Source organism: Trifolium pratense, linkage group LG2 (assembly GCF_020283565.1).
Source record: "Trifolium pratense cultivar HEN17-A07 linkage group LG2, ARS_RC_1.1, whole genome shotgun sequence".
NCBI classification, from domain to species: domain Eukaryota; kingdom Viridiplantae; phylum Streptophyta; class Magnoliopsida; order Fabales; family Fabaceae; genus Trifolium; species Trifolium pratense.
Window position 1 is genome coordinate 39,299,661 of NC_060060.1, and position 16,935 is coordinate 39,316,595.

Below are 16,935 nucleotides of genomic sequence, written 5' to 3' on the forward strand. Positions count from 1 at the left end.
TTTTTTTTTTTGGGATTAATTACTCTTTTAATTTACAAGATTTTTGGGATTAATTCAAAAACCTTAAAACATGTTTCAGCAAAAACAAAAAAATAATAAAGTCAAAACCTCTGTTCCTGAAAACATTTCTTTCTCTCTCTCGTGTGTCTCTCTTCTCTGTTCTTCTTCCAGCATCTTCCACCGTCGAAATAATCCTTTTTAGGGTTTTTCTTGTCTCTCTTCTCTGTTCTTTAATCTTCTATTTTTAGAGTTTTTTCAACGTTTGGGGGAAATTGGTCTTCTTCTCTCTTCTTAGTTTCACTTGAGTTCTCGTTGCGATCTGCTTCGTTTCTAGCGTACATCCATTGTCACGCCACTGCCGCCACCGACATTGCGTGAGTATTCAAAACCATTATTACCTTTTTCTTATAAATGTCATCGCAACCGTACTTTATAGTATCACAGCACTTAACTTGAAGTTACACTTGTACACTACTTACTCACTCTTCCTTCTTTTCCTATGGTTGATGCCTTTATCATATTTTAACATCGCTAAGTCCAGAACACTCTGTACCTACAGGCACATTCACAATGCCTCGTTATTCAACCAACATCCTTCCATTTTCCCCTCACTCTTACGTGAATTCTCGAATACCCTTATACATGTTAAATCCATCCACGCACAAATTATTAGGAATTCTGCATCCACTCAACACTTTCTGGCCACAAAACTTATCAAAGCCTATTCTGATTTGGGCTTTTTCAATTCTGCATACAAGGTGTTTGATCAATGTCCTCACCGGGAAACCACACTGTGTAATGCCATGATGAATGGATTTGTTAAGAACCGTGAATACAAGGAGGTTCCTAAGTTGTTTAAAATGATGGGGTCTAGTGATATTGAAATAAATAGTTATACTTGTGTGTTTGCTCTTAAGGCTTGCACTGCTTTGCTGGATAATGAGATTGGTATGGAAATTGTTATATTGGCTGTTAGAAAGGGATTGCATGTCAATGGGCATGTTGGCAGTTCAATGATTAACTTTTTGGTGAAATCTGGTAATCTTGATGAGGCACGAATGGTCTTTGATGGCATACCTGAAAGGGATGTTGTATGTTGGAATTCGATTATTGGAGGTTATGTGCAGGAGCGCCTTTTCAAGAAAGCAATTCAAATGTTTGTTGAGATGATTGGTTGTGGGATAAGGCCAAGTCCTGTGACAATGGCTAGTTTACTCAAAGCATGTGGTGAAAGTGGACTAAAGAAACATGGAATGTGTGTTCATGCTTTTGTACTTGCATTAAGCATGGGCCATGATTTTTTTGTGCTTACTTCATTGGTTGATATGTATTGTAATGTAGGTGACACTGACAGTGCTTTTTTGGTTTTCAATAGCATGTGCAATAGAAGCTTGATTTCATGGAATGCTATGATTTCAGGATGTGTTCAAAATGGTATGGTGCCTGAATCTTTCGCTCTCTTTCAAAGACTGGTCCAAAGTGGCGAAGGGTTTGATTCGGGGACCTTGGTTAGCCTTATTCGGGGATGTTCTCAAACATCTGACTTGGAAAATGGAAAAATGCTCCATGCTTGTATCATTAGAAAAGGACTAGAATCAAATGTAGTTTTGTCCACTGCAATTGTTGACATGTATTCTAAATGTGGCGCTATAAAGCAGGCAACTAATGTTTTCAGAACAATGGATAAAAGGAATGTAGTTACTTGGACTGCTATGCTGGTGGGTTTATCGCAAAATGGCTATGCAGAGGATGCCTTGAAATTATTTGGTCAGATGCAAGAAGAAAGTGTGGCTGCCAATTCTGTCACTCTTGTTAGTCTTGTGCATTGCTGTGCTTACCTAGGATCTCTCAAGAAAGGAAGGAGTGTCCATGCTCATTTGATCCGTCATGGTTATGCATTTGATGCTGTTAATATGTCAGCTTTGATTGATATGTATGCCAAGTGTGGTAAAATTTACTATGCTGAGAAGCTATTCTATAACGGGTTCCATTTAAAAGATGTTATACTTTGTAACTCTATGATCATGGGTTACGGAATGCACGGCCAAGGACATCAAGCTCTTGGTGTCTATGATAGAATGATAAATGAAAGGCTCAAGCCAAACCAAACTACCTTTGTTTCTCTGCTAACAGCATGCAGTCACTCGGGCCTCGTTGAAGAGGGCAGGACTTTGTTCCATTGTATGGAAAGAGATCATAACATTAAGCCTAGTGACAAACACTATGCTTGTTTTGTGGATCTTCTTAGTCGGGCAGGCTGTCTTGAGGAAGCAGATGCATTAGTGAAACAAATTCCCATTGAACCGAACACAGATGTGCTCGAAGCTTTGCTCAATGGTTGCAGAATCCATAAAAATATAAATATGGGGATACAAATTGCAGATAGATTAATTTCTTTAGATTACTTGAACACGGGAATTTATGTCATGTTGTCAAATATATATTCTGAAGCAAGAAAATGGGAGTCAGTTAACTACATAAGGGGCCTCATGAGGATAAGGGGCCTGAAGAAAACACCTGCTTTTAGTTCAATTGAAGTAGGTAACCAAGTGTACACATTTTTTGCTGGTGATGATTCACATCCTGGTTGGGTAGATATTAAGCAATTGCTAGAAAATTTGAGGCTTGAGGTGGAGGCTTCTGGTTATGTAGCTAATACCAGTTGTGTTCTTCGCGATGTAAATGAGTCGATGAAGGTTCAGTTGCTTTGGGGACATAGTGAGAGATTAGCTATAGCATTTGGTCTTCTAACCACACCATACGGAAGCTTGATTCAAATCACCAAAAATCTTCGTGTTTGTGTTGACTGTCATACTGTCACCAAGTACATATCAAAAATAGTTAAGAGGGAAATTATTGTTAGGGATGCTAACCGTTTTCATCACTTTGTTAATGGGGAATGTTCCTGCAATGATTACTGGTAATTAGGATATGTTTCGAAAGCTTTGGGCAAATGGCAAAAGCTAACTTAAAAGGACATTAATTGGTACCCATATCTCTAATTTGGATGAATCATAACATGCTCACAATGAAAGAAATATATTTATGTCTATTGACGAAACTCACTATTAAAATTTAATAGTGAGTACACCAAGGATCAAATCAGAGTACACCAAAGATCAAAATGTGGAGTTCTAACCGAAGCACAAAACTCAATTAGCACAAGAAATGGAAATGGTTTTGCTCCTGGAACAGTTCATTCTGCTAGTTTGGAGAATTTCCCTGAAACTAAAAATGGTATTCTTCAGCAGCAGCAGCAGTGCCATTATCTTGACATATCTCTGTCTCAAGCTCCTCCGACGCCTGCGAAATATGGTCCTCAAAAGCAAGTAAGCTTATGAATACTTTTGGTAATGACGTTTCGCCTTGTCCTCTCTTCCTCATGCTCTGATGATTATGTTTCATATTCTGCAGAGTTTCAATTTCTTGTCCTTGTTGACTGGAGGTGACGGGTTAACGGCAGGCGAGTGTTTTAATAAAGGCGGAAGTAGGTTTGGAACATTTCTCAAAATCGCAAGTGCCTTATTTTCGGTCTATGCAACAGCAGCATGGGCTCATGCCAATATCTACAACTCCACCAAGTCAGTATACCTCAACCTACCTGGATAAGCTTCCTGCTGCAGGACCACAGGTTTTAATCTCTCTTGCTGTAGACTCTAATGTTATGTACTTATATTAATGGACTACAAAGTTTAGGGACAATCTTTTAAAGTGACAGCTTACATAGATTTACATTAAGCTTAAGTTAACCAGCCAGTTGATTGTGTATTGTAGTGATGTCTTTAAATGACAGCACACTAAACATCATTGAATAACAAACATTTTCAAAGTAGTTTGGAAGTTATTTGAACTTTATTATCCTAAATTATAAGTATTGTATTAACTAAAAATAATGCCAATAGATTTGGGATCTAAACTTAGTTATACTTTTACCCCTAACTACAGTGCTTGGGCAGGTCCCCTATTTTTAATTCTCCCATTTTGGTTCACATTTTTTTCTTCTTCAAATTACTTGATTTTAGTTCATATACTGATGCTGATTCATTGGAGAAACTGTTGAGAGACACAAAAATCTACCTACTATTTTGACATTTTTGTCGGCAGCTCTTATGAGTGTACTAAGGGCTTCTTTTAACAAACCTAAAGAAGTAAGCTTTTATGAAAACTTATGTTTTTATTACATTAAAAATAAATATATTTAACTTTTTAATGAATAAATATTTAGTTTAAAAATTTTAAATAATGTTCTTAAGGTATTTATGAGACTATATTCATAACAAAAAGAACTACAATGGCAACAACTCTACATTAGGCAAAATATAGGTTTGTTGCCTCTTAAACCGGTCAATTATTTTTATTTTTTTTATCTGGCCCACTACATCGTCTCATTTGGTTCAAAGGTCTGTTCTGAGTTCTGACATCAAATTATTTCAATCTCCTTCTAATCGCAGTTGCATGAGATCGAACTATGGTTCTTCTTACTAAGTCTAACGCCAATTATATAGACTAACTAACTATTGGTAAAGCGGTCAATTATTTTGAATACAGCAATGGCAAATATAAGGTTGTTGTTGCCTCCTTAATGAATCAACTTATTAAGGTTGTTGCCTCCTTAATATTAACGTTGTTGCCTCCGTCACAAAACAACCATCCAACTTGCAACCAATAAAAAAACAAATGAGTCTGAACACATTAACATTGGTTGTCACTTCAATTAAAACATGTAACTTTGAGTCTTCTCAATCTCATCTACCTGCCCCGTAAGCAACAACTTGCAAACATATTTTGTTAAAGCACTCCCTCAATTTTTAATTTCGTCCCTACTATCTAAGTGCATGCATGCATGGTGCCCCTCAATGTTGACCGGTTGATTGTGTATTGTGGTGGCGCCTTTGCCAAAAGTTATAAAGGGTTTTCTATTATGTGTAAATTAGCGCATATTTAAAAGTATAAAATAGTAAATTTATATTGAAATGTTCCCGTTAGCATAGTGTAGTTGGCAGGAACAGTATATGTTATTGCAAGCATTAAGGTTCTAACTCCGGTATTCCCATTTATTCACTTTAAAAAAAATGAAATTTTAGCCATTAGGCTACTTGGAAAAAAAAGTAAATTTATATTGACTTATGCATTTTATATTAAATTTATAACTTTTTAACAAATTATTATTATTTTTAATAAAAAATTACTAATTTTAGTTGGTTTAACCTATGTAATATTTCAGATGATAGACAAACTTTATAAAAGTTATTGTTCATTTAAACTTTATAAAAGCTGTTTTTTTCTTCTCTTTTTTTTCTTTCTTTTTAGAACTTTTAAAAATTGTTGTTTGGCTTAGCTTCTTACTTCTAAGAAAAAAGAAGAGGAAAAAAAGTTAGGTCAAATGGTACTAAGTTGAGCATATTCAACAATTTTAGAACACTTTGAAGGAAACAATTTTTTTTTCCTTAGTTTCAAATTTAAATGAATTAATAAGAATCATGTTAACATTTAGTTAGTCTCTTCTATTAAGAGTTAGTTGTGGTAGTTGATTGCTAAACTTTATTTTATTTCACACCATCAGTATTTTGTCCATTAGACCATCTAATTTGGTTCAGAGTCAGTTCTAGTATTAAATGATTTGAATTTTCTTCTGATCGTAGTTACGGAGAATCGAACCTAAATTCTTCCTACGAAGTCCAGTGCCAAAGACCGATGGACAAACTAACAATTGGTGCAATTGATTGCTAAACTTTGTAAAGAGTAGCACCGACTCTGTATAAATTAATACATTCAATTTACCAATGAATGAAAAAGACATAAATTTTATCATAAAAGATAGAAACAAATTATCTTTCAATTTCACTTCTCTAGCAAATAAAAAGATAGAGACCTATTATCTTTCAATTTCAATTCTCTAACAAATAAAATATAATGTTACTTTTAATTTTTGTCCTCTTTTGTACCAAAAAAACTATACATATTTCCGTTTGAAATTGATTTATTTAGTTTGTTTTTCCTTAAATTGCACCATTTAATATTTTTAATTTAAATCTTTCATATTAGTCAAAAATATTAGCCTTTCATAGATGATTAACATTTACATTTTTCACATAAAAAAAACATTAAGATAAACACAACACAAGGACTAGGCAAATATTTGAAAATAAAAGCTTCAATGAAAGCTTTTGGATGCTTGGATCTGATCAATTATGGTGTAGTCGTGTAGGCTTAATACACGAAAGATGCTTCTTAAGTAAAAAATGATTTACCTTTAATTTCTTGTCCAATATCATTTTTTTATAATATGGTCTAATATATCAATTTGAAAGAACACCTCCTACAGCTCTTCCAAGATATTTTCTCTTTAGGCCCTCATGGTTCTTTTTCACCCTCTGAATTTTACTTTTTTGCCCTTCAATAAAAACTTCGGTTTCTACGAATCGAATTTTTTTTGCCTTGAAAACAAAATTCGGTTTCTGTTAACCGAAATTTCCCTGAATTTGAACTAGAAAAAACTTCGGTTTCTGCGAACCGAAGTTTTTATTAAGGGCAAAATTAGAATATTGGGGGTATAAAAGATACATGGGGCCCGGAGAGAAAATATCCTCTTCCAATTTGATGACCCCGACCATGTCCAGTGGACTCTAATTTTGTCATTCAATATATATATACATTCTATTATTCAAACCCAACTAAATAAAATAAATTTTTGTGACAGTAGTAAAATGATTATTTATTTATTGCCAGTATTCCCACCTATATAATTCACTTTGACAAAGGCAACCATAACCAAAAGAAAATCTATCGATAGTTAATTAAATGCATCTTGGTCCAGGACACAAATTATTACTCCATGCTGGATAATGAAAAGTAGATTTACTGATGAGAAGTATGGGTAGTATATTAAAGATTCTGGATTCGATCTTCAACTTTATTGTAAAAAAAAAGTGTGATGATTCGCATGATAGTTTATAGTACTTAAATTTTTGGCTTAATTAGTAAAATGGTCCCTTAAAGACATTTTTGGTTTCAGATTGGTCCCTTAGAAAAAAAAATGTCCGAATAGGTCCCTTAAAGAAAAAAAAAGTCTGAATAGGTCCCTTAAAGACATATCTGTTAATCAGTTTGGTCCTATTCGGACTTTTTTATAGGGACCAAACTGATTAACGGATATGTCTTTAAGGGACTTATTCGGACCTTTTTTTCTTTAATAGACCTATTCGGACCTTTTTTTCTTTAAAGGACCAATGTGAAACCAAAAATATCTTTAAGGGACCATTTTACTAATTAAGCCTAAATTTTTAGTGTTCGATAAAATTAGTGATTAAACTAATATATAAACATAACATGATATAAAAAAATATGTTTGATTAATATTTAATCTTTTTAATTAACATTAAAAAATTATAAATTATAAGCTGTCTGAACTTTGAAGTAGCTTATCAAAAGTTTCCAACAAAAAAAAGTAGCTTATCAAAATAAATTATAAGTTCGTCGAAAAATGACAGTTATCGAATATGTCTTTTTTAGTCGTATGAATTTATAAGTTATAGCTTATTGTGTTTAGAATCGGGGTTCAGTACAGCTAGAGACCACATGAAGTTACACGATCAGTGATTTGTGAAATTGGATGATCCAAATTTTAGCATCAAAATTTTATATTAGATAAAGTTAAAAAATGGTCTTAAAAGATTTAAATTGTTCGATTTTAACTAAACAGTGGTACCGAGATGCTAACTGCACCTCGACCCCGGCCTTATGTAATCCAATTCCTTGTGTTTGCCAAAGAAACCCTAAAACGTTTAATTTGAACGGAAATTGCTCTTACTCATCACCAAAAGGGATCTATGGATTATGAATTTCTAGTTTTTGTTCTACATGTACAAACAAACTAATTAAAGTCAAAACAAATCTCATTTTCACATGCAACTACTTCCATGCATGCCTTTGAAATTTTACATATCCTTGAAACCACGCCGCGATTACCGTTGGTGATCACGTCTTTATTTTGTTTAATTCATTATTTAAATGAAACATATTTTTCTTTAAATAAATCCCCAAGTCGACTATATTGAAAAAAAATAAAAAAAATTGGCCTCATGTTGAATATTGAAACATGGTTGTTGAAAATCAGATATAGTAATAAGTATTTTTGTTCTTTTGATAGTGAAAGGCTACGTACATTTTTTTGGTGTTTCTCTTTTGGTACTTTTCCGTAAAAAAATTTGTCTTGCTTTTTATTTACTAAAATAATTGTCTTTCTTTTCAAAATTAATTAATAAAATATGCCCTCTTTATTGACCAAGGAACCCAAAATTTAGGAACTATATAATTCATGCCACTTAGGTTGCTACCCACATTTCTCATTACAACTAAATTTGCCCTTTGGCATGGTTTTATAACAAAATTAATTATTTTGATCAACTTTATAAATAAAAAAATCTATATAATTTCTTTGCTCCATTTATAGTGCCTCATACTCACAAAGCTAGAAAAAAAAAAAGTTACAAATTTTGGTCTTTAATTTGAGGTACTAAAAAAAATGGGCAATAGTTTTGGTTCCAAAAAGACCACAAAGGTGATGAAAATAGATGGTGAAACAATGAAGCTAAAAACACCAATAAAAGCTGGTGAAGTGCTTAAGGATCATCCAGGTCTAGTTTTGTTAGATTCTGAAGCAGTTAAGCATTATGGTGTAAGAGCAAAAGCAATTGAAGCACACAAAGAATTACAACCAAAAAGGCTTTATTTTCTTGTGGAACTTCCAAAGGAAATAAAACCAAGAAGGGTTCGGTCGGGGATCAATATGAGCGCCAAAGATCGTCTTGATAATTTGTTGCTTGCTAGGAGATCTGCTTCTGATTTGTCGATTATGAAACCAATGAAAATCGAAGATAATGATGGCGGTGGTGGTGGTGAAGAGAAAGATGTTAAGGAGAATGGTGGCGGAGTGAGGTTGAAAGTTAGGCTTCCTAAGGCTGAAGTTGAGAAGTTGATGAGAGAATGTAAAGATGAAGCTGAGGCTGCTGAGATGATTATGCAATTGTATAAGGCTCATGGAGGGAGAGAAAAGGAAACTGAAGTTAAGGACAAAATAAGGACACCAAGACAGGTTTGTTTTCTTAGTTTAACTTTAATTTTCATAATCATTCATAATCATGGCATGACTTGTTTATACTCTTTAATTAATATATTGGATGTTTGGATTCATGGTGAGTTTGACAAAATTACACGGTGATTTAATTTCAATAAATTCCATGTGATTCTGAACAAGCATTTATTCGAGCATACTTTTTATAACTCATTCAGAGAAATCTTTCTAAATTTTTATAATAGAGTCGCGTGTGTGATTTTAAAGTTTTCTACGTTAATAGTCCTCATTTGTCTTTTGAAAAAAAAAATTTGCTGATAGTATTTTGTGGCAAAACAAAAACTTTTTTTGGCAAATGTTCCAGTATGTCATTTTTTTATATTTAATTATTTTAAAGTTAATTTAAAAAAAAAAAAAAAAAAACTTAAAAATTTACTTGAGGGTAACAAAGAATTCTCCAAACTTGTATGAAGGGTGTACTTGGGCTATTTAATTAGTGGTCCTAAATGGGTGTTTAAGAAAATTCAGAAGTCAACTATCAACTTTATGTATATTCCTTTTTTTTAGGATGAGAAGTACAAACAAATTTGTCATCATACTATTTGCTTTGAAAAGTTTAGGCCAATAATGATTGAACTCTCAAGAGATTTTTTCTTTTTGACCAAAAACTCTCAATAGATTGAATACTGAGAAAAGAAAAAAAAAAAAAATCCTACCAAAGTTGACTTTAAAAATTTTGTGTGATAATTGAATTACTATTATTATTATGGCAATTATTATTCCTAAAGTGTTTGTTTGTGTTAAATTTACAGAAGAGGGTGAGTTTTCTGCCAATAAACGAAGGAGGGATTCAAGTAGCTGTGGCTTCATAATAACAAACATATATTGCTGGAGAATTTCTCACCATATATAAAGAGGAGATTTTGCTATGTTTAATTACTTAAATAAAAGTCATGATGTTATTCATTCATACCATGAGTGGGATTACAATTTACAAGTGGTTACTATTTTTTAGGTGTCTTTATGAATTAGTTTCATTTCATAGAATAGAATAATCTTTAGTAAAATTAGTTGCTATTTATTTATTTCGAAGAGACACCAGAGGGTCCAGTTGTGACTTGTGACCCGTAGTTGTAACTCCTATATGTACATATTTGGAGACTATTGAGAACAAACATTAATGAATGAATGACTTTATAGTTAATTTTCAATGTTCTCTATTTGGTGCAATAATTTTCAATGTTCTATTGTGCTCTATCCTAGTTTTTTGTTTACAACACCCTAATATTGCAAAAGGTGGAGGGAAACATAGTAAATTACAGTAATAACTACAAGAATTACATGGTTTTGCGACAGTCGTTTGTGGCGGATTAAAAAGCAGCAGCAAATTTGCGACGGTTTGAAGTGTGTTTGCGCCGGAAAAGGCACAATAATAACTACGAACTTATGCATCGATTTTAAATCAGCTATGAACTACGAACTTTTCTCTCTCGTTGATAAAAGCGGAAAAGTTAGTTTATTAAATTGACATTTTTTTTTTTTTTGTGTTTTTGATCAACTACTTGTTGCAAAGACCTACAAGAACAGTAGAACATATAACAATGGCAACCAAACTAAACAGTCAAGTAAATATAGATTTAATCTATAACAAATCTAGATCCTATGCGTAATGTAAAACCACACAATCAATTCAAAGAACAAGATAAAAAGAAGCTGAACAAATAACTAATATTATTTATGTTTGGTCCAAATTGACATATATATTGGGAAGAGAGCAGTTTTCTAATCCACTATTAATGAGTGCTAAGATTCTCACATTAGAAGTAATCCTCATTTACAAACTGATTTTGTAGAGTTGAGTTAGATTCACCCAAAATTATAAGATGGTATTAGAGTTTGGTTCAAGTTTCGTTGGAGGTTTCCACTTTGGCCACTTGTGGCCATACTAACCTTGCGACCAAATCATTTCCCCTACTTCATACGCCTCTAGAACATGCCGATCACCTTGTGCCCAAGACAAAGATAAAACCGCCTTTGCTCTCTTCCAGGAATGCCAGCTACGGCCACACTGCACACACGCCGGCTAGGGAATAGGAGTCTCTACATTCAAATTTCCTACATTTATATTATTATTTAAGGTGTTTTTGATCTTTTTCACACATAACATATCTCTCTGTCAAAAAAAACATATTTCTCTATTTTGTCTTTTATTAAAATTTACACTTCAATATAGGGACCTGTTGTCTTTTATTAAACTTCATTATTCCAGATTACAAGGTTGAACAATTTTACTTTAAGATTTGATGTTGAACTCTATTCTAACAATGAACATATTGATATACTACAAGACAGAAATTCAGATATGGTGTGAGTGTTGTTGAGTGCAGAGGGAATCAACAATAATAAATTAGTTTAAATGGTGTATTTTTCTTAGAGAATTATCCTAAAATCACGGCATCGGTCTGCATGATTAAGATTTTTTATTTTCAGTTCATTGTCCTTGACCTTAAAGTATTTTATTTTAAGCGATCGTTAGCTTGTTTGATGGTGATTAGCGCTGAATTTTATAGGAATGACCAATATTTGATAACTGCAACTACAATCAGGATGAGACTGTCACCACTTTTCCGAACCAGATTAGACAGTCCAGACCGGATACTAATAGTGAAAACCAAATAAATAAATAATATATTGGTTATTTTTTTAAGATATTAATCATAAACAATATGTTGTTTTAAAAAAAAAATCATAAACAAAAACCACATTTTTGTATTAAAAAAATAGAAGAAATTTATTTAATTAAATTTCGATTGTGAAGACATAACATGAATAAAATATCTTGAATATTTATGTCATCGTCAATTTATTTAATTTTGTTTTTCAAAACAAAGAAGCAACATACTTTTTTCTTCTAACTTAACTGAATTTATTGCTTTTGATTTTTGTATTTCAGTTGAAGAAATTTAAAGGTAAAAAGATATCGTTGTGTGCGATGTGCCAATTTGAGGTCAAGGCACCCTTTGATTTTAGTTAAAGAATTTGCTGCTCACTTGCTTGAGATTGGAATATAAAAGTAAAATCATCGATAGTTAGTTAGTTTAGTGGTGATTAATACTGAACATGGTAAGGAAGATCACAGTTCGATCCTCCACATCTGTGATCGCGGGTGGCTGAAACCACTTGTGATCGCGGGTGGCTGAAACCACTTTATAAATATGAAAAGTCAAAATTATTTTATAAATATGAAAAGTCGAATGTCTCTTATAAAATGGTAAAATGGACATTAGGTATAGTAGTATATCATAATTTTTTTACAATCCACAATAAATTAAACCATTTAATCTTTGTTGAGACATTGTCAATCTTAGATAAGATTTATTATGCTAACTCTAACCCTAAATCTTTCTTTGCATTCTCTCTAAGACGTTAATACGCTGGTTTGTCGGCTTGTTTGTGGTAGTGTTTGTTTAGGTTTTGCTTTATACCCATTTAGGGTTGATTCTCTATTTTGCTCCACTTTTGTGTTGTCATTATCTTTATTATATTACCCCTTGAGTTTGATTATGTGATTTAAATAAAGTTTTATGTTAATTTATAAATTCTTACTAACGAAAATGTATTTTTACAAACTATTTTTTCATAAGCCATTGATACTAAGTTTTCATATATCAATTGAAATTCAGATGTGTATCAAGGTTATTTTGTAGTTGCTAAAATTGTGTGGTTGTCACCTCTTTGCTTATTAGAGCATCCACAATGGAGCTCCTCATTTTTTAGTACTTAAGTAGACTCCACAGATACACATCACTCATTTATAATTTTTTAATAATAGTACTTAATAAGCATTCAACTCCTCCAACCCAACACCTTTTAAAAAATTCTAAATTGGTCCCACCAATAACACATTTCATCAATAACTCTACATTATTATAAACGGGTCCCACAAAAATCATATAGGTACTATTGCTTATTTTAGAATCAGTACCTATTAGGTACTCATTTCTGTTTTGCTCCAATTGGAGTGCCTATTAGATACTGATTCTTAAAAAATAGATACTCACCACTGGAGATGGTCTTAGTTGATGAAGGTCAAGTAGTTAAGAGATTCTTGGGTGCAATAAAAGGGAGTCTTTGATCTTCAACTACACTTTGTTGATTTCTAGCTTTGATTCTAAAAGAGTGGTTGACAACTTTAAACCATTAGATCCTTTTGAATCAATATAAGTGTATTTATTTATATTTTACAAAATTTTCATATTCAAAATATATGAGAAAATAAACAAATAGAGAGTTGCTCATCAGTAATGGTGACTACATCAGTTATTATGGAGCTTTATACTTTCTTAGTCAATTTTGCTTTATCTTTCTAGTAGTCAATGTTATCTAGAGGAGGGATTTGGATATACTATAGTTTTCTCTTTTTTAAGAGATTTACTTTTGTCGTTCTATCATTTTTTCGCGTGTCCTACGAATTTATCAAAATATTTTGTCCTCTACTTAATTAGGGGACTCCCCAAAAACATCTTACATTTATAACATCCACTATTTATGTAACGGACGACATTTTTTAAAAAATTCTCATCTTTATGGTGTCCACTACTTAAATAACGGAAGAGTAAAACGAAAAACGCGTAGGGCACACGAGTAACTGGTAGTGTCGCAAAAGGATATCTCGTTTTTTAATCTGTCAAGCTTACTTCTTGGGCTTTTTTCTTTATTCAAACGGACTGATATCAAAATTCAAACTTATCATAAAATGAATTTTTGTTTTCCCTGCCCAGTATTTCTTTTCTACCCTTTTTTTTTCCTTGGTTAAAAATTTCGGAACGTGTTTTTCGAAGTTTTTTTAGTTCTAATTTAGGAAAAATTCAGAAAATACATTCCGAAAATTTTTCCCAAAGCAAAAAAAATCGAAAAACGCGTTCCGAAGTTTTTAACTAAAAGCAAAAATGAGGAGTAAAAAAAAACACGAGGAGTGGGTTGAGAAAAATTCTCATAAGATCTCAATTATGCCTATTTGGGCCCACACAATCACTTTAACACGAAACGTTTTACCGAGAGTGACTTAGTCTACGACTCGACCTGATAATTTCTTCTGGTGTTATATTCATAAACCGAATTTTTAAATTCAAAAAAACAATCCCTTTTTGCTATAATCAATTTGTGTTGGTTATTTTATACCCTATATTTGTCCCTAAAAATAGATCCTTTCTTGCAAAGCAAATTTTTTACTATTTAAGAATTATTTAGTTTTAATTGTGAGTTAAGTCTAACATAAATAATGAATAAAGAATATATTGAATTTATAAGAGAAGTAATTCATAATTCTGATGTCTTAAAATTTTAGATAAAAATATGGCATTTCTCTCATATGATCTTGAAATATTTGGACATATTATTTCTCGAGCTTCCCTGACCAGACTCCTAAAAAAAACAATAATTAAAAGAGATAAAAGACCTTGTATTTTCCTCTTAGACAAAGAAAAAGTAAAAGAAAATCCCAAAAAGTGTTGTCTAGAAAAGTCTTTAATAAGTTCTCAAAATGTGGCATGCACATCACATGAAGAAAACGTTGAAAACCTATCTTTTCTTCTTTTTAAGATAACGTTGAAGAAAGTGCATTTTATGAAGCAAACTTCCTCTTATTTTCTTCAAGCATGTGCAAGAAAGTGCACAACCTGTTATTTTCATGGAAAGGCCAACAAAGAACGCCGCCGTCATTCAAGAACGCCATCAAAATAAGTTATGTAAGAGTGATTTCAATTTAACAAAGAAATTATCACTTCATCAAAATTTTGACGTGTATTCATTTGATATTTTGTGTATATTTCTAAAATGTGTTATAACTTATAAGTTGGATTTCTATGGAGACTATAACATATGAATTATGTTATAGTTTGACCATACATGTTATCATGAGCTCCATCTTCAGCTCAACTCGAACATGAGTTTCATCTTCAGCCTAACTCAACCCAATCACGAGCTCCACATGTTCCACCTCCACGTGATATGCAACGAGTGATGTAAGCAACGCATGTTCCACCTCCACGTGATTAGCACGGATGAGTGACGTGAGCTACGCGTGCTTTAACTCGTGTCATGTACAAACGAGCTGTTTATGGAGTGTCATAACTTATTGGGCCTAAACACCTCAATCCAAAAAAAGACTTAGAGCACCCACAATAGAGATACTCATTTTTTAGTACTTAACTGGGTCTCACGTGTACACATCATTCATTTATAATTTTTTAATAATAGTACCTAAAAAGTACTCAATCTCTCAAACTCAGCGTCTCTTTAAAAGTTCTAAAGAGGTCACACCAATAACACATCTCACCAATAACTATACATCATTATAAATGGGACCCACAAAAACCAAATAGGTAGTAATGCTTATTGTAGAACCAACACCTATTAGGTACTCATTTATGTTTTGCTCCGATGGGAGTACTTATTAGGTACTGGTACTTAAAAAATAAGTACCCACCATTGGAGATAGTCTTATTAGATCATAGAATTTTGTAACTATAAAAGGAGACACTTAAGAAGAAAAAAAATGCGGCAGATCTATTTTGGGGCAAAAAGTATACTTTATCAGTTATTTTCTAAAGTGCTCTAGAACACTCTAGGACAGCTCACCCTTTATATTAATTTTGTGTTTACATGAACATTAAGTTATATAGTGTGTGCATTTTTATGTTATATATAAAATTAAATATAAAATTATATTGCAGACAAAAAATTATAAAATAAGTATAAAATTAATCATAAAAAAAGGTTATTAACTACCTTAAAATAATTTAGTCAAAAAAAACTACCTTAAAATAATATTGTATGTGTACCAATAAATGATTGAAAATTCCTAATAATTAACTTTGAACTAATATTTGCACAAAATTGATGATAAAAAATTATAAGTATTATCATATTACATGTATACTAAAATGAGAATGATTGTACTTAAATCAAAATAGTTGTGATTTATTTTGTTTTTGAAAAAATGGAAACTGTGAATTTTTGTTATAGATAAAAAAAAATTGTATTTTATTCACACTAAAAGAGGGCTTTCGAATTTATCATTATTAGGTCCTTAAGGTATTGTTTGGTTGAGGTGAAACTAAGAGGAAAGAAAGTTGTAGGATGGAAAGTTCAAATTCCAACAAATTTTCCCTCCTTTGGATGCAACATGATGGAAGGAAGGAAGAATCTAAACGTTGGGCCCGCAAAAAACATTTCCTCCCAACTTTGGGAAGAAAGCTCAAGGATTTATGATTTATTCATAAGTTCAACTATTACCCTTATAATAATTAATTGCATTTCTATGTCCCCACCCCAAAAAATTAGTTTATTAATTTTATATAAAGAATATTTATGTCATTTTATATTTACTTATCTTTTTTTCATCTCACTTTCCATCCGTTTTCACTCCTTCCAAACACCAAAATATTCATCTAACTTTCCATTCATTTTCATTCCTTTAACATTCTTTCCTCTTACATTCTTTCCTTTCACTTTATCTTCTGATCCAAACAAACCCTAAATTAATAGCTAGGTAAATGCCTATTTTTGAAAGATATCTATTTTTATATCATTTAAAAGTTATAAAAATAACTAAATATTATTTACTAAAACTATTAAGAAAATAATTTTTCATTACTCATAATAGTGAATATTGAATTTTTTATGAAAAAATGTAAAAATAAAAATAAAAATAGTATAATGTTTACACACAATGCAATTGTGTCTTTTCTTATGCAATTATTTTCTCTTAAATAAAATAGTTGACAAATAATTTTTTTGAGCCGACAAATAATTTTTGGATTCATAAAAATAATGTTTACACTCAAGTGTATCGATGCATT

At 31.9% G+C, this 16,935-nt stretch overlaps 2 protein-coding genes and 1 pseudogene across 2 annotated transcripts; all 3 read left to right on the plus strand.

The window, feature by feature from the left end:
• LOC123907277 (pentatricopeptide repeat-containing protein At3g12770-like) lies at nt 1–3,850 on the plus strand. The gene has a single exon (XM_045957473.1). The coding sequence runs from the start codon at nt 507–509 to the stop codon at nt 2,922–2,924; it is 2,418 nt and encodes an 805-aa protein (XP_045813429.1). The 5' UTR covers nt 1–506; the 3' UTR covers nt 2,925–3,850.
• Nucleotides 3,060–3,850, plus strand: LOC123904687 (annotated as a pseudogene).
• Nucleotides 3,851–8,326: 4,476 nt separating this feature from the next.
• On the plus strand, nt 8,327–10,277 carry LOC123907278 (uncharacterized protein At1g66480-like). Its single transcript, XM_045957474.1, has 2 exons — nt 8,327–9,094; nt 9,886–10,277. The coding sequence occupies exons 1-2, from the start codon at nt 8,525–8,527 to the stop codon at nt 9,943–9,945; spliced, it is 630 nt and encodes a 209-aa protein (XP_045813430.1). The 5' UTR covers nt 8,327–8,524; the 3' UTR covers nt 9,946–10,277.
• Nucleotides 10,278–16,935: the final 6,658 nt, after the last annotated feature.

Bases quoted from the DNA above. Each gene is read 5' to 3' on its own strand.
- LOC123907277 (XM_045957473.1), top strand. From the start codon at position 507: ATGCCTTTATCATATTTTAACATCGCTAAGTCCAGAACACTCTGTACC.
- LOC123907278 (XM_045957474.1), top strand. From the start codon at position 8,525: ATGGGCAATAGTTTTGGTTCCAAAAAGACCACAAAGGTGATGAAAATA. The intron at 9,095-9,885 runs GTTTGTTTTCTT...TTAAATTTACAG, and splicing joins AAATAAGGACACCAAGACAG to AAGAGGGTGAGTTTTCTGCC.